Source organism: Colius striatus, chromosome 2 (genome assembly GCF_028858725.1).
Source record: "Colius striatus isolate bColStr4 chromosome 2, bColStr4.1.hap1, whole genome shotgun sequence".
Classification (NCBI taxonomy): domain Eukaryota; kingdom Metazoa; phylum Chordata; class Aves; order Coliiformes; family Coliidae; genus Colius; species Colius striatus.
In genome coordinates this window covers 53,609,424-53,635,489 of record NC_084760.1, presented here as the reverse complement: position 1 = coordinate 53,635,489, position 26,066 = coordinate 53,609,424, and the positions used below count along the sequence as shown (strand labels likewise).

The 26,066-nt window shown below is 38.9% G+C and overlaps 1 protein-coding gene across 1 annotated transcript in view; it reads right to left on the bottom strand.

Moving 5' to 3' along the window:
- The window catches only part of SLC35F1 (solute carrier family 35 member F1), a 240,660-nt gene that overhangs the window by 7,250 nt on the left and 207,344 nt on the right, over positions 1–26,066 (bottom strand). Inside the window, exons 5-7 of the mRNA XM_061990332.1 lie at positions 24,012–24,168; positions 18,270–18,322; positions 13,106–13,260 (exon numbers count right to left, since the gene is read on the bottom strand). Of these exons, the coding sequence (XP_061846316.1) occupies positions 13,106–13,260; positions 18,270–18,322; positions 24,012–24,168 (365 nt within the window). The remainder of the gene's footprint in view (positions 1–13,105; positions 13,261–18,269; positions 18,323–24,011; positions 24,169–26,066) is intronic.

Below are 26,066 nucleotides of genomic sequence, written 5' to 3'. Positions count from 1 at the left end.
TTGCTTCAACAACAGTGAAAATCTGCCATCAGCTTTATTGCCTTTTGGTGAAAATAAAGAAGCCAAAAGAAGTTTTGCCTCTGTTATTTCATGCATAAGAGAAAGGCCATACTCCTCAACTCCTGTTGCCTGCTTACATCCTCAGTGTGCTTTGGCTTAGATGAAACATTGCCCATTACTGTGGCTTATACTGAATCTCAACTCTTGCATAGAATCTGAGATGTGAAGTAATCACATGTCACATTTTCTTTGTTTTCCAGTTGATCCTCAGTGATCCCATTCTAGTGCTTGCATTTTTACTTTAGGTAGAACACAGTGATCTATGCCTTCTGTCATATAGCAGCACTCTCCGATTCCGTCCTTGCATGGTATTTGCTGATTGGCACAGTTTAAATGGTATGACAATGGTGCATGGGATGCTGAGTTTATCTATATGGGACAAAAATGAAGAGGGGGTTACTGGAAAACTGCAACCACAAATTCCATTAAAATCTGGGAAACGTCATGGTTTCCCTGGAATTCATTGGTGGAATTAAACAAATTTACAGAGAAAAGTGACAGGCCTTGGAGAAAAATCTCTGAGGCTGATGTAGGCAGATGTAAGGCAAACACTGGTTTTGCACAAATCTGCATGATTTCACGCTTCCCAAATAGTAGCATTAGAAAAAATTCACAATATGCTGTCCTTTCTAAAAATGTGTCTGTTAAGGCAAAATATTTGTGTGAAATGGCTTATCTTCCTTTCCCAAGTGTTGGAAGAGATGGAAATGCTGCTTTCTTTTCTGTTCCCCTTTGTTGCCTCTGCCGTCAGATGTGGAGAAAAAATGAGCCCGTGTTCAGTACCGTTGTGGTACCAGCAGTCTATCTAATTAAAAAGTGCAAGGTAGAATGAGTCCTGCAATCTGTTATAATCTTATCTACATAGGAAAGAGATTTTCACATGAAGTTAAAACACTTATACAACACTGCTCTAATTTCCTGTGAGTATCTGTACCGTGGGATAATGGGCTTTCATTTCTGATTATTTTCTATCAATCACTTGGCAAGACAGTGGTAAAACGGTTTTTGTTTTAAATATTCCTAATATAAAAAAAGGAGCACAACAGAAACACTTACAAAAATAAAACCAATCTTCCCTCCATACTTTTATCTTTTAATACTCTTTACTGGTTTACTCTATCAGCTGTCAGATGTCATGTGTCCTTCTGGTTTTGTGTGTAAGTATTTACTATAGTAGCAGCTGTCTGCTGTACTTGATTCTCTGTTAGTGTGTATGAGGCTAATTGTATTCGGTGTGTTCAAAATGAGGATTACAATAATTGATATGTCTTGGATCCTTTGTTTATATTTTTCTGTCAAATCTAACAATATATTCCTGCAGTAATGCTCTCCCAGAATGGTGTTCTTTTCTCTCAGACATACAAATAGGGAGCACTCCTACTCCAAGAAAGAAGAAATATGCAGCTGCAGTTACAGTTAACATGAGCGACTACGTGAGCTGTCTGGAGGGATTGTGATAAGTTTGTTTCACTTGGGGATTCTCTGTAGTCTGTCATCTTTGCTTCAGGTAATGTGATGCCAAATTTCAGGAGTTCCAAGAGCTCTCAACAGAGTCAATCCACAAGACAGCCACGGGATTGAATCAGAATGGAAAGTCCATCCAATGCCCCATTACTGCATATAGTCAGATCGCATATTCTGTTTGGCAAATACACCCTGTCCTCCTGAAAGCATTACTGGGGTGTCCACTCACCCTTAATCTATCTGAAGTCTCTTCTGGAAGCTCTCTCCTACGACAGCCAAAAGTCCCCCTAATTTCTATTCCAAATGTATGCATTCTCAGTTTCCACCCATATGTTCTTATGTCTTTAATTCAAATAATTCTCCTTTCTTCCATATGAGTTAGCAGATTACTTTATATCTGTTGAGATACTATAGTCCCTTGCATCAGTCCATCAGAAATCAAAGCTATGCTACATACAACAAGCACTTTCAGGATTTGCACAGTCAGTGCACTGTCTGCAGACACGTGCCTACTCTGTCAAGGCTTTGGAGCAGATCAGAAAAAAAACTCCATTCGGTCCTCTTGAGGTGACCAAAAACTCTGTAGCTACAGCTAGCAAAGTGTTGTCCTAAGATGGTAAATTGTCCTGTCCTATGGCGTTAGCACTTCTACATCAATACTAGAAATATGCAGACTGACCTATCTGGAAACAGCTTTGTCACAACAAATTCCTCCCATCTGTTGCCACAGGCATTACCTCACACTTTGTGCTTAATAGCATTTCTCAATGCCATCCACCTCTCATTGCCTGATTGTTTTAATCCTTCTTCCTACTTAGAGTGCCAAAACTATTCGTACAGTCACTACACAAGATCACTGTTCAGACCAACTCTTTGAGATCTCCATCAGTGAGCTCCTTCTAGCAAGTTGTTTCTCTCTTGGTACATTGCCTTGTCCCTCATCCTCGTTAGCAGTTTCTTACTTAGCTTCCGATCTCTATAGTGCTAATCCTGTTCCTTAGTTTAATGGATAATTTTCTATACTGAAGACAAAAACCTTGCAGATTAGATCTACCATTTGAATTTTGTCTACAAAAATCTGTTAAATTGTCAGACAGGCATCAGACTTAGACTAGATGATTTACTTCTAGTGAACCAGTTTGCATTTTATCCAGTTTTCCACAATGTCCTTTGTAATTCCTCCTGGTATCTAAATTTAGTTTACTATGTACTTCATATACAGTCTTCCAATTTGCTATATTGCCAAGTTTGAAAGTATTCAGACTGTGTGCTTTTTGTGGCTCTGATGTAGTAATTTCCATTTATAGTAATTATTGTGCATTATCTAAGTATTCAACTCTTGTCCTTACTGCATGTGACAGAAAATCCTGACTTCATTTTGGTGCCAAACTAAAGCTGGTTTAGTTTTGGCCTCTGCTGATTTTGCACATTTTTTCTCTTCATAGGCAAGAAGAACTTTTTGCTGTTTGCTTCACTTCTTGAGTGTCAAGCTTGGTTTACTCTTTACAGAGAATGGAGTTTGTTCCTTTTCTCTTTCATCTGCCCAGTATCAGTTTTCTTCTGTGATTCTTATTCCTCATTTTCTATTTATTTCCAGCAATTTTTTAAAAAGTATGGTCTATCCTCTTTTGTCTGGAGTTATCCTCTACAAGATCTCCTTTTGTCCTTAAGATACAAAACCCAGATTACCTGAAATCAAAACTGTTTCAAAACCCCTTCAGATCTATTAACAGCTTTTTTAACACCTGAAAGAGCAGATATTCTTGCTTGCTAAACTTAAAACGTGCAGTTGGTGGGAGTAACTCCAGAAGTTTACTCCAGCTAATTAAGGTAAGGTGCTTAGCAGCAGTGCTGCTGACAAGCATCTATCCCACATCATGGGTTTGAAAGCTTCCAGTTCAGTGGGAAGGGGAAGTTTAGGACATTTTTTTTTCTTTAAGACTTTCTAGCACTTAATAAAAATACCCTAACGCTCAGATTGAAAGCATATGAAAGTGACATCTTCTGACCGATGGTGTGACTGTCTGTTGACCCATTCCTTCACCCTGGTAGGAAATAGAAGGTAATTTGGATACCTTGACCCTGCATATTTGTAGCATTCGTTAATTTGGCTGGTAGGAGGAACAACTGGAGTAAAAAATTTAATGCAGTTAGTTAATCAAAACAGAAAAATAAATTAATTTCCAATTTTACATGTTTCTTCCCAACAGCTCATGGACCATCTGGACAGCTGGGTATAATTATTCCTAAATAATCAATCTTCTTTTCAGGTCACTTCTGCAAACCAGGGCTTGCTCATTTCTGTAAGAAATACCCAAATTTACGATGCAGCTGATGCATTAAACCCTTACTATTTGCTTCAAGGATGATTTTGTCCACATCTCTAGGGAACTTCTAGCCTCTGCTTCCACACACAAAGGTGGAAATAGCATTAAATTTGAAGAATCATTAAATTTGAAAATCTTTGTAGATTTTCAGTAACTGAATCTTCTTAAAGCTTTTAAATGCAGCTGCTGCTTTGCTAATTCATGACCTTTGTTTTGTCTGTCTCCTCTGGGTTGCAAATCATTGCTGAGGTATGTAACTTGACACACTCATCGTACTCCTTTGTATTCAATAGTATGCTTGACTTGGGAAAAGCAAAGGTTCTCATTTACTATTTTTTTCTCCACAAATAATTACGAAACTAAGCCTCTTGGTCTTCCTAATCATTATCATTTAGAAAAGGGATGTTTCACCTCTTTTCATAGGTTGTCTTTGTTACATTTTTCTGTCTACGCTTTTTCTTGTAATAAAGAAAAAGGCAGCACTTGTTAGAATACTTTTCCTTTCTGCATATTTTGCTGTCTGCTGTCATTCAAACCATTTTCTTGTTCTCTGTTGTTATGCATTTGTGCTGCTCTAGTCTCCAAATTTCCTTTTTCACCCATGCTCACCGGCACATTTAAAACCAATATGGTTTTGCTGAAGATTGATCATTTAATAGTTAAGTATCTCAAATGACAGGAAGAGTTCTGCCAATACGTCTGCACTTTCATACTGGGTAGGAATTACAAGCACAGCACCTTTACCTTCCACATGGCACTTCATTACTTTTTAAAAAAAAATATTCCGTTCCTTCAGTGTGTAAGAATTAAACTTCATAATGCACTTTGTGGCATATTTAAGTGATCTCTGAACAAAAAACTAGATCAAACAAGGTAATGTGAGATGACCGTTATTTGTGTCCAAGTGCTCAATGCCCATTCCTACAACACTTTGCTTCTTGTATTTCTTTAAGTTAATAATAATAATAGGAAAGGTGGGAACCAAAGAGACCTGTGGGATCACTTCTTTGGACAGTGGACAGCAGTGACTTCAAACTACAAATGAAATGAAGTGGCATCCTGAATTACACATGCTCTCATTTCCCTAATTTTTGTTCACTAGTTCCCTAAATGCTGCTTCCCTTTAGCTACACCTGCTAGAGAAAGCAGTGAAGACTTTGGGATGATGGACTCAGTATTCTGCAAAGCGTTCAAAATTAAGCTCTCACGGCAGTGATGTGAATGGCTTTCTTCAAGAAGTCAAAGCAGAGTCCTGTTTATTTATCGATGTTCAGCTCATGCTCCAAAGAGAATTCAATTGGAGTTCAAGACACTTAAGAAAAGGTATTTTGTAATACCTTGACAGCAATGCTAACTCTCAAAGAAATGCTAGCCCATAGAGAAATGTTGCTGATGGAAACTTAGAATCCTGTGATTCCTCTTTATTTTGTATAAAGAAAAAAAAAGAGGAAAATAATAGGTTCTATGCTGCGACCTAAAACCTTTGTTCATGATTTAGTTTGAAAAATAACTACTTCTCACTATAGGGAAACCACTTTCCCAGCGCTCTGTAGGTCAGAGCACTTAAGCAGTTCATTGCAAGCAAGTCTGACCACCAATTTAAGCAGATTACACAGGCAGACATACTACCTCTTTCTTCCTCTGGGGACTGTTCATGAACAGGCTGATTTTACACATTCTCTTACTACAGTGAACATTTACATTCTTTTTTCATTTCATGTTTTCTTTTGAGTAGTCAATATCCATTAGGCAATCTGTTATCCAATATGACCAAAGGCACAACTCTGTCACATAGTGGTGGTTTTCTTTTTCCCTTGACTGGTTGGACTGTCAGTATAAACTACTTCTTACTTCAGTCTGAAATTGGTTCTATTTAGTGATTATATGACTGAGTTTCAACTGGCCTCAAACACCTTGTATACAGAAGAAAATTTAGCTGTGCACCTACCTTACGCACATTCCTTAAAGTATAAATGTGTCAGTCTTTTGAAGTTGCAATCAAATCTTTTAAAAATTCATCTGTGCAGGAAGATGTGATACTGAGACATAAAAAGATTTTTATTCAAAGGTTGCACATGATAAAAAAGGGAGGATAAATGGAGAAACAGAAGAAATATTATGACCATCTAACCATTGATACAAAACCCCCAAAACTGTACTATGAGTTGAGAGTCAAGTGTGGAGTGGCAAGGCACAAAACAATGCTGCGGTCAGTAAACCCTGTTAATGAGGCATTCACTAGAGAATAAAAATCTTAGAAATTTAGAAATGTAAATCACATAGTTAAGGTAATATAAACTCATGCACAGATAGGTAGGTCAGCTCCTGGCTGTTCTCTTGCTGTAATTATGAACTAGTTCCTGGCTAGGAAACCAAATCATTGTTCTGTAATCAAAGAACATTTAAAAAAATCCTAAACTGAGATATGAAATAGAAACTGAGGCTCTTTCAAGAATAAAAATTCTGCATTTGTTTCTTTTGTGAAACACCTAAAGCTGTTGTTTCTAAAACAAAGTATGCTTACTGGAAACTATAGACAACTGCTGACTGCAGCTGCCAGGATTATCTCCATGGCAGATGTCTGGAAGCCTTAAAAGCTCCTTCTTGGGGTTCTGGGCTGCCTAAAGCAGAACTGAGATTTGTTCTCTAGCTTCCAGAATCCATGAGCTGTGTAACCTGTGTTTTCTCATGCCCGAGATCTTCCAGTCCCAGAATGCCTACCTGAAAGCATTGGAAAATGTGTGTCACTGCAACCTCTTAGATGAAAGGGCAAAATAACAGTTGGGATCTGAGAACTGACAGCTTGCGTTTCCTTGAGAGCACACCAAAAATGAGTTTTTTTTAAGACATGTAGCATTTATGTTTTGATAATTAGGCACTTCTAAAGAAAATGTATTTTGCTGGAACACTCCTAACCAGTTCTGTTGTCAGCAATCTTTTGAGACCAAAAAAAAAAAGAATCCCAAGCTAAAAGCCCTGAAAACAACCTACAAAACCTGCCATTTATGATGAGCTAGTGTCTGAAAAAATATAAATGAAATTGAAGCTTTCATAATAAATTCTGCAATATGAATGGCACATTTTTTACACTCTTTTTGATGACTGCAAAACAGTGAGTACATGTTTCACTATTATGCTTTACAACTAATGAATCAATTGCAAGATGACATTGTGAAAGGAAGAGATATCCTTCTAACAATACAGTATCTTCAGAAAGTTGCCATATCTGTGCTGTGTTGTTAAAAATCTGCTGTCAGGCTGAGCAACATCTTGGTGGGAGCAATTTAATTTCCAGCTTCTACTCTTTTTTGTCATTATACTTCGAAACTGTTTTTATTGTATAGCATCCTGCACTCTCAGAGCAGGAGAGGAGGTGGCACTTTCTGTCACAGGAATATACATTCAAGTGTGACCAAAGACACATCTAATTCCTTTCCACCTCAAGGTAGCTCTTCAAATATAGATGCCTAGCTATTTTCTAACTGATTATATTTTAATTAATTAATTAATTAAAACAAATGTGAAAAAGAAGCTTTTAAAATGCCTCTTAGATGAAAGGCATGCAGACAGTACAGCTCCATGGGAATAGAGTTGCTGAGAGGGAGCCCCATTGTAAGAAATTTAGTGCTCTGGAAAACAAAGGGAATTGTGCACACAGCTTTCTGCATGTTGGCAGTGGCATAAAGAATTAACTAGAGATATGATTTATCCTCATTAATATCTAAGGTTTCTAAGGTTTAAGATTACATTCCATTCAAACTGACTTTACGGGTCAAGCAGCTTGTGCTTCCTATTTCATCAGGAAAATATCCTAAAGTATATGACTTTATAGCTCAGTGTGTGCTGCCTGCTTTACCAGTAATAATGAGGCACCCCTGACACCACTGTCAAAGTTTAAAATATGTAGGTGTCAGTTCCCTATCAAGTGTAAGCAAAGAAAAGGATCTTAGTGACTTCAGCTTATATTGCAGCTAAGTTAAAAAAAAAAAAGAAAAGTGAGAGGATCATATCAAGTATTTTCTCAGCTTGGTCAGATGCTTTGGAAAAGTCTCTCAGGTGTTTATGGATGGCTGCCAAGTAAAAATCAAACTGATAAACAAACAATCCTCCCCCAAACCAAATCAATTCTATCTCTTGCTTCCAAACTAGACATGATATCCATCCCTCTCCTACAAAGACCAGGACTGTCTGAAGCATACAGAGCATGGTCTTTATCTTCACAGTCATGAAACTGTCATTTTTTTTAAAAAGATTTTTCATTGAGTGGCAGACTTTCCAGGGAAATGAACTGAAGTCCACTGAAGCTATCAGAGAATCTCTTCCTGGCTCCAGTGATTTGAATCAGGATGATGAAGTGCATATTTTTAATGGAAGCTCCTAGTTCTTCTCCTTTGCTTCCAGTAATGGCCAAAATTTCATTTCAGTGGAACCTATGTAAATCCCCAATTTTTGAGCACTGCTTAGGACGTGTGCTGGCAAAAATGAAATGGGAACCTAATGCCCCTAGCTTGTACCCTGTCTTCTCCATTATTGTAAACCCCAGTCTCCTTCATGGTTTGTTTCTTGATGTAATGGGAAGGCTGCCATCCGCTCCTTTCTATTATAGGGACTCTGCTGTTAGAATTAGCACTGAAAAACAATATTTAGAAGCATCAGTAAGTATGAGCAAGTGAGATTTCAACTAGTATTATTTCAGATTTCTGGTACTGAAAGTTTTTCAGTATCATGTTTATCTCTGTAGCCAAGTCCTTTGACATAGATACTCTCCACAATACTAAATCAAGATATACGACTTCCTTGATTTATTATGAAATACATCCATTTTGTTCACTTGGAAATTGCTACTATGTCCAGAAATTCTGAATTTTTATAAGCTGTATCTTGGATGAAATAATGAATGAATTTGCCAAGGCAGAATATAATTGATCGTGCTTGGCTTGCTAGGTAATGATATAATATAATGTGACTCGACCTGCTGGTGCAGAACACAATCAGTATGCATGCTCTGGCTGGTGGAAAACATAAAATAAACTGCTTAGATTATTTAGTGAGAACCCAATTTGCTTAGAAGGACTAAAGCACAACACACGGCTTGCAAATGGAAAGTATGAACTTGAAAATGTCACATAAAAATAAAGGTAAGGCTGAGACTAAACCATAAAAAAGAACATCTCCTAAGGAAAAGTCAACTAAAGTTATCCAAGAAGTTTCAACCCCGTACACTGAGAGAGCTGGCTCTGAATTTCCCAGCAGCACTGGTGTCAGTGTACTCATGACAAATAACAGCTATGATCGTCTCTGACAGGGCAGGAACAGTCCCGTTACTCAGAACATGATATCTCCCCCAAGCTATGCCTGGACACTCCTCTACACATCATATCTCACATTCGTATCACATCCTTCTGTCTGGTTCCAAAGCTGTTTGCTGTCATGTCTACGTACAGAAAGTATGGGTGAAACCCAACCAGCAAAGCAGCTCCTTGGCTCTGCTGTGCAGACTCATTCCTGTGGACTCCTCCTGCCTGTGTGGGGTGGGAAAGAGACTTATGCAGGCTGGCTTTAGTACCTCTGGGAACACTGAAGTTCATAGAAACCAAGAAATCAAGGCAAAGCTCAAACCAAAAGATGAATTTGAAAGACAAGAAGTGAAGATGAATGTGATAGATTCTAGGATGACATAATAAATGTAACAGTACAGGATAACATAACAACAACGATAGCAATAATCATCATCATCTGTTAAGTTTTGAGACTCTGATAGCCTTTAGTTTTCAAAGCCAGAGATAGGTTAAATGTGCTTAAGAAGAAGGTGAAATGAGAATAAATACTAGGAAGTTTTTGAATATTGAAATCATATAAAATATATCAATATGGTGAATTTTTTTTTTAAAAAATTGTATACTTAAATGCTACAGCAGTGGCCAATATTCAAGCACCAAAGACTCCAGAAAAATCTCCCTACCCACTGAAATATTTGGAATCAATTCTTGACTACAGAAGAACTAACAAGAGCTTTTATTTGGGGGTATGCAGACAATTATATGGACGATGCACTACAATCTAGTCACCTATCTCAAACTGAAATCATAAATCATTACATTTTAATGCAGTGACACCTTGAACAATTAACATCTTGAATTACAGGTATGCCACCAGAGTTGTGTCAAGTTAACATGGTATATTTCTAGCTTCCACTGGCCTGGGAACTGTTCAATGCATCACAAAGATATCTGCATATGGGGTAAGAGTATAAATGCACCTGTTTATAATCTCACTGTCATGCATGTCATGATGCTGCAAGATTGTATTACAAAATAAATTAAGTGCTAGTGAATCAAAACTTAAAATGCAATCTTTTCCTCAGTTTGATTTCAGATCCTCTAAAGCCTAGTTAAACTAATTTCCTGCCTTTTCTATGGATTTTCATAGATTTACTGCTATAGATGCAATAAATTCATCTGATGCTAAAAGTAGCAGCATAAGGAAAAAATCATAACTGTTTCTTTGAAAGCCTCATAAAATTATATTCTGCAAGGGGCACTAAAACACTCAGTTAATCCTAATTCAGCATAAACCCATTTGCTTCTCAGTGAAGTGGGGCTGTGCCCATTGGCCAGTGCAGCAATAAGCAGAAGGAGCTGCATATCTGAAGGAGATGTACAGCTGGGCTTGGAAGCTAGAAAACAAGCAAGTGTACACAGTCATAGGAGGGAGATTCATTTAGATCACTCAATGTTAACACATTAGGCTTCATTATTGAGTGCAAGTCACACCTGTCATAGTTCTAATTCCCGATACAAAATGATACCCGATAGTAAACCAGAAAGAAAAGGAGGAGGTAAACTAACTAAGGACAGAACCACGGTAAGTAAAGAAACAATCAGATAACTAGGTGGGCTTTTAAATAGAGATGGTCTCTGAATATAGCCTCTCTTTTCAAATTTACTCTGCAATGTAAGTTTGAAGGATGTGAAAGGAGACATTGAAGCTCAGGAAGTTAATACTACATTTCAGGTAAAGGCCCTTCCACAAAGTCCTGAAAAAGGTCTTCTCCTTATCAGCACTTCAGCTGGGAAGAACAAAGGAGAGACACATATGAGCTGTAGGGATTCCAGGGCAAGTACAAACCACAAAGGAAAAATGCTGATGAAAAACATAAATATAGTCTTACTATCCATGGGTAACAGGCTTCATAGAGAAAGGGAGAGACAAGAGCATTGCATCAAGTGCTGGAAGGACCTTTCCTGCTTCTTGAGCTGAAGAGACTGTCTCAGAAAGGACGAAATCCAGCCTGGTGAGGTGCAGAAAAGGGCTTGCTCTGATTAGTGAACTAGGGCCTGAGAGAGGATAGGGCTGCTGTCTATTGATGTACCAACTGAGTAAAATGGTAAGGAAACAGGGTCATTCTTCATGCTAAGAGATATTGTTGGCAGAAAGACAAGTGAATCAAAACCAGCCACAAGTAAATTTATACTGGAAATAACAAGGTTTGTAACTGTTGGAGCAGTGATGTTCTGAAACAGTATCCAAAGGAGAGCAGTGGAGGCAAAAAACCTAAATAGGCTTAAGTAAGAGTTTGAAAAGAGTTTATGAGAAGACTGCATGATACAGTTAACTGTAGGAGAATGAGATTTTAAGATTTCTAATCAGATGACTAATGGGTAGAATGGAGCATCAGCTACTTCAGAGGTAGAACTCAATCTGTTTAGCAGGACAGATGTTCTCAAATGGAAAACTTTTGAGTTCTGAGCCTTGTCTTCTTGAGCATGTTTTCAGTACAAGCCTTAAAGAGAGGCCAAGGTGCCACTGTGGTTGAGAGCTGACATGAATTTACTGTAGAAAGGAAAGGAGTCAATGAGGTTGAAAATTCTGCCTTCCTGGCTCTGCTAATGTACATAACAATTTGACACAGATAAAAACTGAAACCTTTTATGCACCTTATGCTTTTCAAGTGCCTGAAGTTTAAGATTTGAACTTGCAAAACTGCCTTTTTGTTAGGTCTGAGCAATGCTGAGCACAAAGCCGTTCAACCCCTGCTGCCTTTTGAGTCTCGCTCTAACAGAATTTGATTTTGCTAGAATATCACCACTGTTTTTGGAATTAAATTTGCCTGTCTTTTACTATGTAATATAGCAATTTTTTCTTGGAAACAGTGGACTAACATCACTAAATATATTTTGCTATGGGTATCAAATAATATTATTAACAGGAGATAACAGTTTTCAGCTAATACTTAATGTCAAACACTTTGTATTGGAAGTGTGAGGCAGAAAGAACAAGAAACTAAATCACCATGAGACAGATCTTGGAGCAGCAGACAACCTTTGTGTTCTCAGTCAGATTTTCACTTCTGTACTTGTTTTCCTTCTATCTGCAAAACTCTTAAAGCCATAAAAGTAACATAAAAGGCAATAATGAAAAATAGTTTTGCGTTGGACTGTAAAGCTTTGAACTTTCACTGCCTCATTCAGATCTATTCAGGAACTATTAAGGTCACAAAATCCGATTTCAGTTGGCCAGCTACTCAGAATTATAAGCTTTTCATTTTTCATTTACTCTGGGCTACCATTTTAGCTATCAAGTAACATCCTTCTTATGAATAAATGATGGTACAAAGCAATTGCCTCCAGAATTCTGATGCTACTTTCATACGATGGACACTGGGGAGGGAACTTGTGAATAATGAAGTGCCATTCCTTGTAACTGGAGAGCAACTATGTGTCTGTACAATACAATGTTTAAAATATTAAAGAACCTGAGAGGTAAGTTTAACTTCAACACAAATCCACTGCACGTTTCGCCATTTACACAAACAGTTGAGCCATTGGTTTGGCTGACAGGAGAGGTGTAACTCATGTACTATTATGAACTATAAATTCAAGGTCAGCATGAATGAAACAACCTTGTTCCCAGGCAAGAAGTATCTACGGCATTCTTGGAAGAGTCCTTCCCTTCATGCTGCCACCCTGGATCTAGTCACAGCAGTTGAAAGTCACCTCTGACAATCAAAATGAAATTAGTGCTGATGAAATCTTAAAACTCATAACAAGAAGACCAGCGAGCTCTCTTTAAAAACTGGAAATCATAAAATAAAATTGGTTTTGGTGGGGGAAGCCTGAAGTACTAAAAAATCCCTTGCACTTTTCCTGTGTAGATCTAATAAAGCTTGGAGGCTTCTTTTGTTGTAGTGTTCTGCACTGATGTTTCTTCAGGCATGCTGCTATTACCCAAATACATCTCTCATTTCCACATACCTTGTAGTGGAAGAGGAACAATCCACAGAAGAGGCTGTACAGGTCAGCCGTGAGTAGGGAGAGGTTGACGGCAGTAGCACTGGTTCTCTTTATGACCACTGGCATAAAGCTGTAGAGGCCAAACATACAGGCACTAAAGCCAACATACAACAAGCCTGTGGAGGAGAAACAAGAAACAAAGTTACGTTTCAAAGCCTGCAAAAATGGCTCATGTTGGGAGGAAGAAGGCTATGTTTTCAGAAAAGGACAAACAATGCTTTTTAAATAAACATGGATTCAAATTATTAAGATCCACATATACACAGAGAAACTAGGAACACAATTCTATATATAGAAGAAAACCAGTGAAAACCACATCAGCAGTGGACATGAGGTCCTTTCTCTGTGGTCTCCATAATAGCAGTGCTGTTTCAAATCAGTGTCTTATACTACTAGCGAATGCCTCATGTCCAACATAAATTTAAATGAGACGATGCATTTAAACACATTAAATCTAGTATCTTAAGGAGATGAATGTCCCCAATACCAACTAACATCAGCAGAGTTGGATGGAACACACAATATTTTCTAGGAAGGGACCCAAAAATGGAATGCAAAAGTATATTCAGAGATGTCAATGAGCCAGGGGATGAATGCCTGAGGACAGTGCTCAATTGACAGATTCTAGACCTATTTTGCCATCAAATCACTGACAAATCACTTCACAGTTTTGCACCTCTGTTTGCCTACTCCTTTTTGTCTGCCTTCCTTAATAAAGCTTTCCAGAATTGAGACTCTTTCCTGCTACATGTTTACAGAGTGCCTCACAGAAATTAGATTGTTAGACACTAATATAATAAAAATACATTACAGTAAAAATCTAATTTCATTTCAAAACCTAAATAAGTTACCGGGAAAGAATTCATTGCTTCAATTATTACTTGATAAATCCCAGGGTAAATTAATCGAGATGAAGCTAAAAAAACAGCAAACATTTCACTCATCTGATCTCGTGCAAATGATATTTCTTAGGCTGCCGTATGCTGCAGAATTCCCAGCTGATACGTGCATGAGACTAAACTTAAATTCATGCCAGCTCTTCAGAGCATGTTGTTATTGACCAAAAGTTGCAGAAAATCTGATTGCCAAGATCTTGAAAGGGATTAGAAAGGAGAAAGGGGGTGGGAAAAAAGCCCATACAATTTGTCTCTGCTTCGGGATCCACTTAGAAACTAGTAGAACTCTTTAGAAAAGATATCTAAAGGAAATAGAGCATCTGAATTGAGCTGTACATCCTACCTGAAACAAATATACCAGTCACAAACTGTCAATGGCCATATATCAAGTGTTATAGCATGATAACGAATTATAATTTATATTCAGAATATAGATAATCATGGTAAGAACTGCTTTTACTAACAGGGAGCAATATGAGTAACAACAGGATCTGAAGCAGTGCTTGAAAGAGTTGCTTTATGCAAACTCTGTGACTCTTCTATAGTAGCAAATAGCTGCATCAAATGGAGCAGTTTTGGTCAATGAGAAATTGGTTGCACACATGAGCATTAAATCAGTTTTTCTCCCAGGCTTAAATCAAGAACAGGTCAGATGCAAAAGCCACTCTAGACCCAAAGATAGCATTCTCAAAGTACAGTCTGCAAGTCACAAGCTGGTCCACTGAGCCCCTGCTAGTCAGTCTGGATTTAAGACACACATTCATGTGCTTTGCTGAGTTATGCTCTCCACTAACACTATAGGTTTATGGTACTGTCTTGTGTTCATATTCTTTGGCAGCCAACTGCATGCACTTCACAGGCTGTTTTTCCAAAGGGCATTTCAGTTCCAGTGGAAAAATGCTTAAATTGTAGCTGTCCTATTGGAAATGAATATAAAGTGGCATTTCCATTTACATGTTAAAAATACTTGTAATACACACCAGCTGGATAGCATCTAGTGGTGACAATAAGTAAACTGGAAATAACATAATATGATATTCAGATATTACATCTTAGAGGGACAGTTTTCAGAGTAAAAATATGTTTTAAGTCAAAGGCTTGAAACCTCAGCTTCCTTGGGTACCCCTTCAGTGCAAAAGGGGTTTGTAGCTTTCAGATATTCTGGTGTTGTCCTGAACTGAAGGCTTAATGTGCATGAAGGCAGCTGTGGGTGGGATTCATTACACCTGACTCTGGACACATACTGAGGGTGGTTGGTCAATGAAGAGATTGGGAAATTTTACAATGCAGATTGCCCAACCTCTTTTAGACATCAGCTTTAGCATAGTACAATTTGCGTCATTCCTGTTTATTGTTGGTCATGACAAATGGAGTCTATCTACCTGTATCAGATGTCCAATAAATCCCAGGTATCTAAAGCTGGTGGAAGGAATCTCATCTCGTCTGTCTGTGTTCACCCTCATGGGTAAGGTCACCAGTTTTGTGTGAATGTCTCATACGTGTCTGAACTGGGCACTTAGGATCATAGGATTGTAGGGTGATTCAGGCTGGAAAGGAGCTCAGAAGTCTCTAGTTCAAACCCTGCTCAAACCAGGCTCAGTTGTGAGATAAGATCAAGTTGCTCACGACTTTGCCCAGCCTGGTTTGAAACCTCTGAGGATTAAGACTATACAATCTCTCTGAGCAATCTGCTCCACTGCTTTCCCGTCCTTAGCATGAAGAAGATTTTCCTTTTATCCAGTCTGAACCTCTCACTTCAGCCTGTTGTCTTCCATCCTCCTGCCACACTACAGACATTATCTCTGTCCTTTTTATAACCTCCTCGTAAGGAAAATACAGAGGGACTGGATCTTGTTCAGAACAAGATCCAGTCCCTCTGTATTTTCCCACTTAAGACCAGGCATCTTTGCACAGATGGGCAGGATTTGACTCTACAGACTACTCTAACATAGCCCAAGTACCACCAAGTCATGCCTTAGGAACTTCTGTCTTAATCCTGAGCACGCCTCGACTTTTTCACTCCAAATGCTATGATTTCATTGGGATGAAATGGAATCAGTTATGACTTTTCATACTATTTTCTGGGAAGAAAGACCATCCAGAAATACTCAAATTCCTTGTAACAAAGGACACTTCCTTGAGATTCAAACCAGCTTTTCTCTAAAATAAAGCTGATGTTAATTTATTTGTTATTATTTCATCTATCACTTTACAAAACTTGTCATGGTCTCATGTGAAAGCATTCAGTCAGAATAGCATAATCATTCTCCTTTCAGTCAGGTTGTCTGCAAGTATTAATACTTAAACCTTCAAGGATTCAAAGAGAGTTACACTGATTTATGCTAAGTATGAAGATGATGCTGTGTATCAGGGGAATTTCCAAAATTAAAACTAGGAAGGCCATAGCCTGTTTTAAACACGATAGACATAACAGATTGCCTTTAGATCTTTATATTCAAAAATTATTTCCATTTTATATCAGTTGAAAGGCAGCTCATCCATTCTTAATAGCACAATTACAGCAGATGGCAACAGGCCACCTTGAGTCATTTATTAGGTAGCTTGCTGTGACTTTATCACTACTATACAGAAGGCTGATGATTTAACTCTGCTGGACTGCACGTTTTGAGCCTGTCACAATGGATAACTATTCAGGACAAGGCTGTGAACGCCCTGACATAGATTTGTCAATCATTACTTGACAACCTTGTATTACTGCCAATGCAATGGAAAGCACACCAAGTGGAGTGGAAGCCAGGGAAGAATACAGAACTACACGAGTGTCACCATTTAATCTGTATTCAACTACGCCACATTTACAACTATTTCTCTAACAAAACAAGTACATATCCATGATGATCTTACTAAGATGATCTCCTCCTTATGAAGCATAAAGACTCTTCAGAGCTAGTGACTAACTTGTGATGGCATTTAATGGCACCACAGACCAAGTAAGACTTTATTAACACATTCCACTGATACTGAGTTATGACAGAACTCCTATGGAAGTATATATGACTCTTGCAAGGATAGTGGATTAATTCACTATGACCACTGCTAGTTCCATCAGTACCAGATTAATTATGTCTCTGAGCTCCTTATCATCAAGTATAAACAAACACTGATGCAATTATGCTAATTATCTCAGCTTAAAGGCGGCCAATACACTTACAGTATGCAGTCAAGCGTATTTCTCCATGGATACTTTAAACTGATTTGTCATTTAGCTTTACAGCTCAACCATCAGGTGCAGTGTCTTGTGAAAGATGCACTGTTTTTAATAAGCTTTAGGATGATGAGAAAAAATTGTGAACTAAGTTTAAGAAAAACAACGGTGCATTCCACATCTTGTATCCCCTGTCCTCAGGGATTTACCACATACGTTGCCTTTGCACACTTCTGAGCTGTCATTTTGATGTTAATTCTGAAACTAAGTAAGCCATTGTCAATGGACTGTCAAAGCTTGAATCTTCTGCTAACTGTCTAAGCTCTGTACTGTTAGTATTCCTTTTTTCTTTTGTCATAAAGAGTAAAAGAGTGATTATAGGCACTCTTGTACTAAAGGTTGATTCTCTTTTAAAGTAAGTAATTTGTTGGACTAATTAGTAAAGAGTCTTAGATCATATGCCCAGCTTCCAAACTGAAATGTGAAAATGCAATCCACTGCATGGCAGAGCACTGTAAGAGCCTCATTGTGCACAATGCCGCCTAAATTTGTCTAAAAAACAGATCTGTTATATTCCACCAGGACCACTTGGAAAGCAATTAACCATTTGCATACAGAACAGCTCCCCTTGGAAATAAGTTTATGAGGCTGTAATAGGCACTGCAAGTACTTTTTTAGGGCTTTTTTGTTAGGTTACATTTTCTTTCTTTAGCATTCATTGAAAAGCTTTGGCTCTGAATGACTACCTCATTTATTTCTCCCAGTGTTGCACTGAATCTTAGAATTGGAACCCCATTATTGTTTTACGTTAGGGCCGTCTTAATAATTATCTTACGGCATTCATATCCTTAACCTAATGGTGCAAGGAAGCCATAATACAGCAATGGGAGGATAGATCATTTAAGAAAGGTTATGAGGCATGTGGTTCAACCTTTGACAGTAACTGTTGAAAAAGTCATACAAACGTTGGCTCCTGTGAAACTTTGTGCCTGACTCCCCAAATACTGGTTGTCTCCGCATCTCCTTCAGCAACTCTCTTCAATGAGGTGAAGTGTTTTCTTACCTATTTGCCAATCCCAAGGAACTTTCAACAGCTCTTTGTGTTCCATGATTGCACTATAAGAGAAAAAAAGAAAAATTTTATGGAAGAGAACACAAGTTAAATGATTTCCACTCATTCAATTAAAATGCTGGACCAAACGACATAAATAACCTTATAACCAAAAATCTCTGGAGGAACCAAATGCAATCAGACTTTGCTAACACACTCTGGCATTACCCCTGTGCCTGTGTATTTGAAAGATCTTTAGGGCAGTAATTGCATGTGATAGCATACAATTTCCACTGGTTTGTTTCCAGCTCTCTATATACTTTCCCAAAGTGCCCAATCCCCCTATACATTCAATCCCCTTGTACTACTCTGTCCTAATATTCAGAAAGCTTTTGAACTTTAACGATTAATAATGTATCTGTCTGAGTTAGTCACCCTTCAGAGAGGCTCTAAAGTGTCAAATAAATAGATATCACAAGCTGGCTTTTGGGAGGATATTGTGATTTGTTACACACTAAGAGAGATCAAATAGTTACAGCAGTTACAGTCAGGAAACAAAGCAAAGGATGGGCCAAACTGCAAGTCTACTTTCAACATTTTGTATGTATTGCATACATTAACGTCAAAATTGGACCCAGAAAATTCTAAGGTGGAAAGAAGTCAGCTCTTCTCACTCCAGGCAAATAGATCCTTGGAGATCAAGTATCTCACAAGCTAGGTTTTCATTCAGCTAACTGCTTTCACTGATCTGTGATTTCCAGATAACTCCTGCTGTTTACAACTCAGCATGCTAGTCTGGACACTGTTTTAAATATGTACAAAACATGGAATTACACAGATAGAAAAACAAGGTTCCTAGTGCAAATGGCAGTATGTAGAAGACCAAGTCTAATCGTAAAACTGCAGGAACTCAGTGCCTTCCAGATTAGAGAGTTGCATCCTGGAAATTCTAATTTGCTTGCTGTTGACCTGTGTCAAATCTAATACTTTGTACAGAATAATAAAATTATTTTGTCTGCAAAATAACTAAATGATGTGTGTCTTTGCATGCATAAGGCATATGTCTCTCTTATCAGCAATTCCTGAAGAATATTAGGAATACTGCAATGTTTCTTCTTCTGTGTCCTGGTTTAGGCCCATCAGGGAACAAAAGACCACAACTAGCCTCAAGTACTGAAGACCTGAGGATTGCCAAAGAGCAGGGAGAGCTTAATTGCCGCTTAAGGTGCAGGACAAAACAGTTCAGGCTACTCGGCTTGGGGAAGAAAACAGAAAATAATTTAATGCAATACCAACTAAAGCATAATCATAAAACCCCAAAACATAACCAAAATAAAACAACACGTAGGGGTACAACAATGAAGAGTCCAACCAGCCCTTTAAGACCACCTTCTCCCCACTTCTCCCCTCTTCCCAGGCTCAGAGCCCTGATCCCAGTGTTTTTACCTCCTTCCCCTCTGAATGGCCCAGGGGGTCAGGGAGTGGGGGTTTCAGTCAGTCTATTCCTGATAGCTTCTGCCCTCTGTCCCTCCTCAGGGCAGGTGAGCTCTGCACCAATCCTCCCTGCATGTCCGTGGGGTACCTCACACACACGGCAGCCCTGCATGGGCTGCTCCGATGTGCATTTATCCCAAGGGCTGCAGCTCCTCTCTGCCTCTCATGTGGAGCTGCTCTGCGGCGCGGAGGCTCTCCAGCATGGCCTGGGCCATGGCCGTCTCGCCACACAGTCACTCGCCCATCCAGGTGTACTCACATGGAGCTCCTGATGGCTCTCAGTCCTGCCATGGCCCTCCATGGTTTGCGTGGGTACAGCCTGCATTCTCGCCACGGCTTACAGAGGGATCCCTGGTCTATTGCTTCTCCTTCCTTCCTCTTTCTCTGACTGTGGGGTCCGCGTGGTCGCCTCCATCTTGTATCACTCTTACACCTCCTGCCAGCACTTCAAATTCCCGTCCCCTAAATAGTGATGGCAGAGGCGCCAGATTGGCCCAGCCGGGCCGGAGGTGGGTCTGAACCCAGGAGCTGGGGGAGAGTTCACAGACTTTACCGGGTCTTCACTGCAACCCGCTCCCCCTGTTACCAAGCAAAAGCTGCTCCTTGCTAAACCATTACATTCTGGCAAACAAGTTTTGACATAACTTAAATGTAGGAATATGGATTATCTGAACTAATGCCTGTCTGATTCAAAAGAAGTAAAAACAATATGCTATGGTCCATGTTTCATTATGATCTGTCAAACAAAGAGGGGCAAGAGCAACTTTGCCAGAAGTTTGCTGTTTAGTGATGCCAGATTCATTGAAGTATTGGGACCACAATGATCTTTGAAAGGTTGTGCTGATTCAAGGAGGCCCCTGATGATTGAAAAGAGACAAATGCAGTAACTAATTTCAAAAAGAGAAAAAATTGTAGCCTGGTCAGCCTTATGCTAACCTGTGGGAAGATTATGGAGCAAATCTTCCCCAGTAGTCACTTGCAGGAAATGAAGAAGTTGTGACTGGAAACAGCTAGCACAGACTTCTCAAGAGCAAACCATACCTGACCAAACTGACTGCCTTCTTTGATGAGATTACAGTGTAGATAAACAAAGGAGAGAGACAGATGAGAGGATGAGGTGCAAACTACCTTGGCTTTAGCAAAGCATTCAATATGATTTCCTGAAAGATCCCTATAGAATGAAGAGGTCTGCACTGGGTAGGTGAACAACCCACAATGTAGCCTGAAGAAAAAAACCCAAGAGAAACCTTGTGAAGTTCAAGAAAAGCAAATATGATCTCCTGCACCTGGGGTGGAATAACTCCAGGCAACAGTGCAGGCTGGGAGCTGCTTTTTAGAAATAAACCTTGGAGCCCTGGTGGACATCAACCTGAACATGAGTCAGCATGAGCATGAGTCATGTCCTGGGAGCAGAGGAGGTCAACAGCATCCTGCGCTGTGTTAGTAAGAGTCTGAGCAGCAAGTCGAAGGACATGATTTGTAAGACAGCAGCTGGAGTACTGTACTCAATTTTGGGCTGCCTAGAGTAAGACAGATACTGACAAATCGGAGGATTTACAGTGGAAGTGCACCACAGTGATCAGGTGGCTGGAGAACATGATGTGAGAGAGATGCTGAAACAGCAGGGTTTGTTCAGCATGAAGAAGAGAAAGCTAAGCCAGGAGGAGGTAGCTACAGAAAAGACAAGAAAGAGACTTTTCTTGCAGGAGCACAACAAAACAATGAATGACAATGGACACAAGTTGCAATGTGTAAAACTCTGATTAGATAAAGAGAAAAAAATATTGGTTAAACACTGGATCAAGTTGCCCAGCAGGACTGACATTCAATATTTGGAGATACTAAAAAGTCATCTGTACAAGTTCCTGAGCAAGCTGATGTGACTTTGAAGCTAGCTTTGAGTTGCTTTGAATGGGAGCCTTCAGGAGTCCATTAGAAAGCAGATTATTCTATGATTATGTGATTCCATCAGAGAGCATTATCTCAATTTGCTTGGTAGCCGCTATATCCTCAACTATGATCAATTAATTTCTTCTCTTGTTTAGATATACAGTTACTCCCTGCTTTAAACACATTTGGCCCACTAAACTTCTCTTTCCATCATGCCTGGTTAGTCAGCCAACTCTTCTATCAGCTTCACTGTTTGCCCTGACATCTTGGCCCTTTATTTGCCTGTCTAACAGGCATTATCTGGATCTATTTTACGTTATAGTGCAATATTAAGTACTCTTGCTAAATTGTTCTAGAAAACAAAAGTATACTTGAAAGTCCACTTGGAGATACAGCCCTGCATTCAAGCTGAAGCATGAACTAATGTGTCACTTTTGTCTGTATTTGTAAATATACATGGAATAAAAGGCAAATACCACAGCTTTTTGCTAATGTACTATTTGGAGATCAGTGCGTGCCAATAAAGCATAGTCTACTTGCTTTTCAGTATTTTCCCTTCTTCAGAATTCTACTGCTCCCTGAAAATCTTATGAACATGGGTCATATATGTCCAGTGTTAGTAGCACACATGCTCTCCATCCTCAACCACTTTGTGGATTCCAACCAAACCCTGAGCAGTGCTGTCTCTAGCATACTGGAAAGCAGCCCTACTTTTGAGACATTCTTCCCCCAGACTATTTCAGTTTACAGGACCTAAACACCCTATATTGCACCAAAGTGGCCAAGTGGAGTGCAGACTCTTCAAAGAGTCTGCAATTGTATCATAAGGAGTTGGCTTCTCTTTGAAATAATTGGTATATTTAGTCAGATTAAGCCTCTGCGAACACAAAACTAACTATGTGATATCTTCATTACAGGTGAAGGTAAAAAAATGCTGAATTGCTTCACGGAACCAAGTTGCAGAAATATTACTGGCCTCTCCTGATATGCAAGCTTTTGCTACCTTGTTAAAAAATTCTGTACATGAGCTAAGGGTGGTTGGGTCTCCACAAAAGCACTAGCAGCAAAAAGCTGCAGAGGTCAGTGCAGAGAAATCTGATGGTGAGAATGGGGACAAGAAAAAACTTCGTGCTTTCAGTAAAGAAATGGTTTCTTGTTTTTTCCTTCCAGTTATGTCTTCCATACACAAAAGATGCCTTGTTCCAGCATCAGCTTCATCTTCCCAGCAAAACAACTCACAGACCCTGAATTGTGCCTAACTGCTTGGGTCAAGAAGAGGTAATGGTCCTATAATTAAATTCAGGAATATGAGACATGTAAGTGACAGTTTACACGCAGCAAGATAAGGGCACTGTTTTGATGCTCTCAGGATCGGTTAGCACCTGCCTATCTCGAACACTGTAGCTAACAAAAATGATTTAGCCAATGATACTAGGCAGATTTACGTGTTCTTGAAGTCTCTATCTTTAAAAAAGGAACTGCTTGCGTGGCAATCAGTTAATAGAAATCACTTTAAGTCATGTGTTCAGATCCCATATAGGTATAATATGCCTTCTGGCTAATGAAATAGAACCAATTAAACATGCATTGATGGGTCACTGTTTTGATCAGTCGCAATTCTTAATTGAGTAGTTCACATGTACAGGGAAACAACTTGGTTTTGACTAATAGTCAAAAGTTATTCTGTGTGACAAGCACCAGTGATGGATCTACATACAATGTGGCAACTTTGCATAGAGTCTTTTACTACACTTTAATCAGTCACATTATTACAATACTGGAAGCTACTTTCTAACTCTTAAACTTGCAGGTGAGATGCTCATTAGATATATGTGGATATAGGCAGGGCTCAGTAGCTCCTGAAATCCATACAACAATCACCTGAGTACTTTGAAGTACTGAATACCTGAGTATTTTGAAGTGAAAAGGCAAGTTTCTTAAAGGCTTTTTCATTATCGTAGTGCAGTTATACAGAACAAGCTAATCACCAAAATACCTTCTGACTAGATGTGTTTTCTACCCGTTTAGAAATCTACGTGATGTATGAAACAGAATGAGAGAGAGATGTAGATTTTGTCATTCATGTGTGAAATATCCAGCAACAAGATCGTAGGATGTGTCTTCTACTCCTCCCTCTCCACATGACTACTCAAGGACACCAGTCCTTGAATTAGAGCACTTAGGTACAAATTTGTGTTGTTATTCAAATTCACCGATCTGAAACAGGAAAACCAGTGCAAATTCCAGAATTAGAGGACACCTTACTCTCCAGAGGAAATCAATACCTTTGAAGAGAGGGCTAGAGTACCTAAACGGAGGCCACATTTACAGTTATTTGAATTACTAGGAGGCTCAAATCTGCTCACTTACAGTTGTATTCCACTGAAGAAGGAGCCAAAGAGTCCAATCATGCCCAGGAATTCCACTCGACTCAGATTTCGGACGATATACTCTTCACAAACATTGGAGATGCCGTATAGCGTTGCCCCACCCAATACTAAGAGATCTCCGATCAGTTTATTTTCACCTAGGGATAAACAGGGGAAAAATCAGAATGTCTGAAAGCAACCATCTTTTGTCTAGAACCATTGAAAGTTCTTCCCTACAGATATGGGTCCTCAGTCACTAAGTAGCGCGTATCTGTGTTAATAGGTAGAACGTAAATGTTCTATCATTTTAACAGTTTCCATTCAGTATTCCAGCAAAACCTATCAGAGGTGAAGGGAAAGTGTTATCCTTGATGTAGATAAGGGAATCTGAAAGAATCTGAAAGATTTGTAAAAAAAAAAGTAGAAACCAAGCCCTATTCTTCAGTGACCAATTCTTTTCATTTTATGATTATTACATTTTTGCAGATAGATTATGACTTGGCTATATAGAGCAGTCTGCACCTCATCTTGAAATTTAACCAGTCTAAAACATGTCCAGTATTTCAATGTGAAACCAACTGAAAAATTCCATGTAGCTGTGAAATGAGTGAAGAAATCATTACAACCCCAATATTGACCTCATTTTCACATGAAGCTGTTTGACAAGAGAGAGAGGAGGAACGATGAGGTGTAGACAGGGTGATGATAATGACAGATTTTAAAAGAGGTTCAATTAACACAGCAGCACCTAATGCATGCAATGAACACCAAGATGTATTTTCAGTATCTCCAGGTATACAGAACTACTAAAATATGGTATTACCAAATACTGTTTGAATTTAAGTCTTGGAGGCTTTTATTAGTGCGAAGAGGGAGTGGGAACGGCTGCAGACAGATTTGATCAAGATCAACTTCCAGCTTGAAAACTGGGGCCCTGGCTTTTCAAACCGATGCATGTGATTCCCACTGCACATATGGCTTGTTAAATGATTTCTACAAGAGCTGCAGTTTCACAAAACTGTCAGACACTGCTGCAGAACCATATTCCTAAAGGCTGGACATAATGGAATTCCTTTGAAAAGGTTCACTAGAAATGCTGAAGTACTAGACTGCATTTTTTAGTTAAAGAAACCTTGCCTTATTTTTAAACACCATATGATTTACTTTTTGAGTTCCTGCCTTTTAAAGTGTTATTAGTATTGATTTGTAAAATACACACTGCAGTAAATTAAAAAAATGGAAACCAAACATTCTGATTGGTTCAAAATTATCTTTTCCTTACTTTTCTTTATAGAGTTACTTTAAGCCTTCAGTCTTCATTCCAGACTACAGTGCCAAAACTTTTGGTTAGAAGAAATACATGAAAATAACAATGGCCATAAGATAATAGACCAAAGGTTTTTTTATCCAATATCCTGTCTCCAGCACATGACAAGCACAAAGAAAGTGTGAGTTGTTTAAGGGCAAATAGGAATGGTGTAAAGTTTAAATTACTTTCAGCACACTGTAACACTGTTACATTTCCAACATTTTTTATCTCAGAGATGATGTGGCTTCCATGTGCTTAGCAAATGTTACTAGATTTCTCTTTCTCGATTTCTCTTTCACGTAGTCATCCAGTCTCTTGCTGAAGTTCTGTTTTGCACGTACCTTGACTGACACCATGTTTATATTTGACCATTTATCTTGTTAGGATTTGGTTCCTGTTTTCCTTTTAGCCTTCTTTTGCAATCAGCCATGGAAGATGCCTTTAATTTAGAATAAGCATCAGCACTTTACAAAACCTCTCCACACCCCTGGTGCATTTGATGCTCCAATCATTCCTCACTGAGCTCATTAATTTGGTATTTATTATAGCTACTCACTAACACTTTGGAGAAGTACTGCTGAAAAAGCTTTTGACCTTAGAGCTTGGCTGTGCTGAACAAAAAGAATATCATCCTTGTGCATCTGTGAAACAAAGACGGCTCAGAGGCTGAGTATCTCCACAGAGATGGGATGGTCCCAAGCACCACATTGCAATGGCTCTCCCCAAAGTGCACTCATGCTGCAAGAA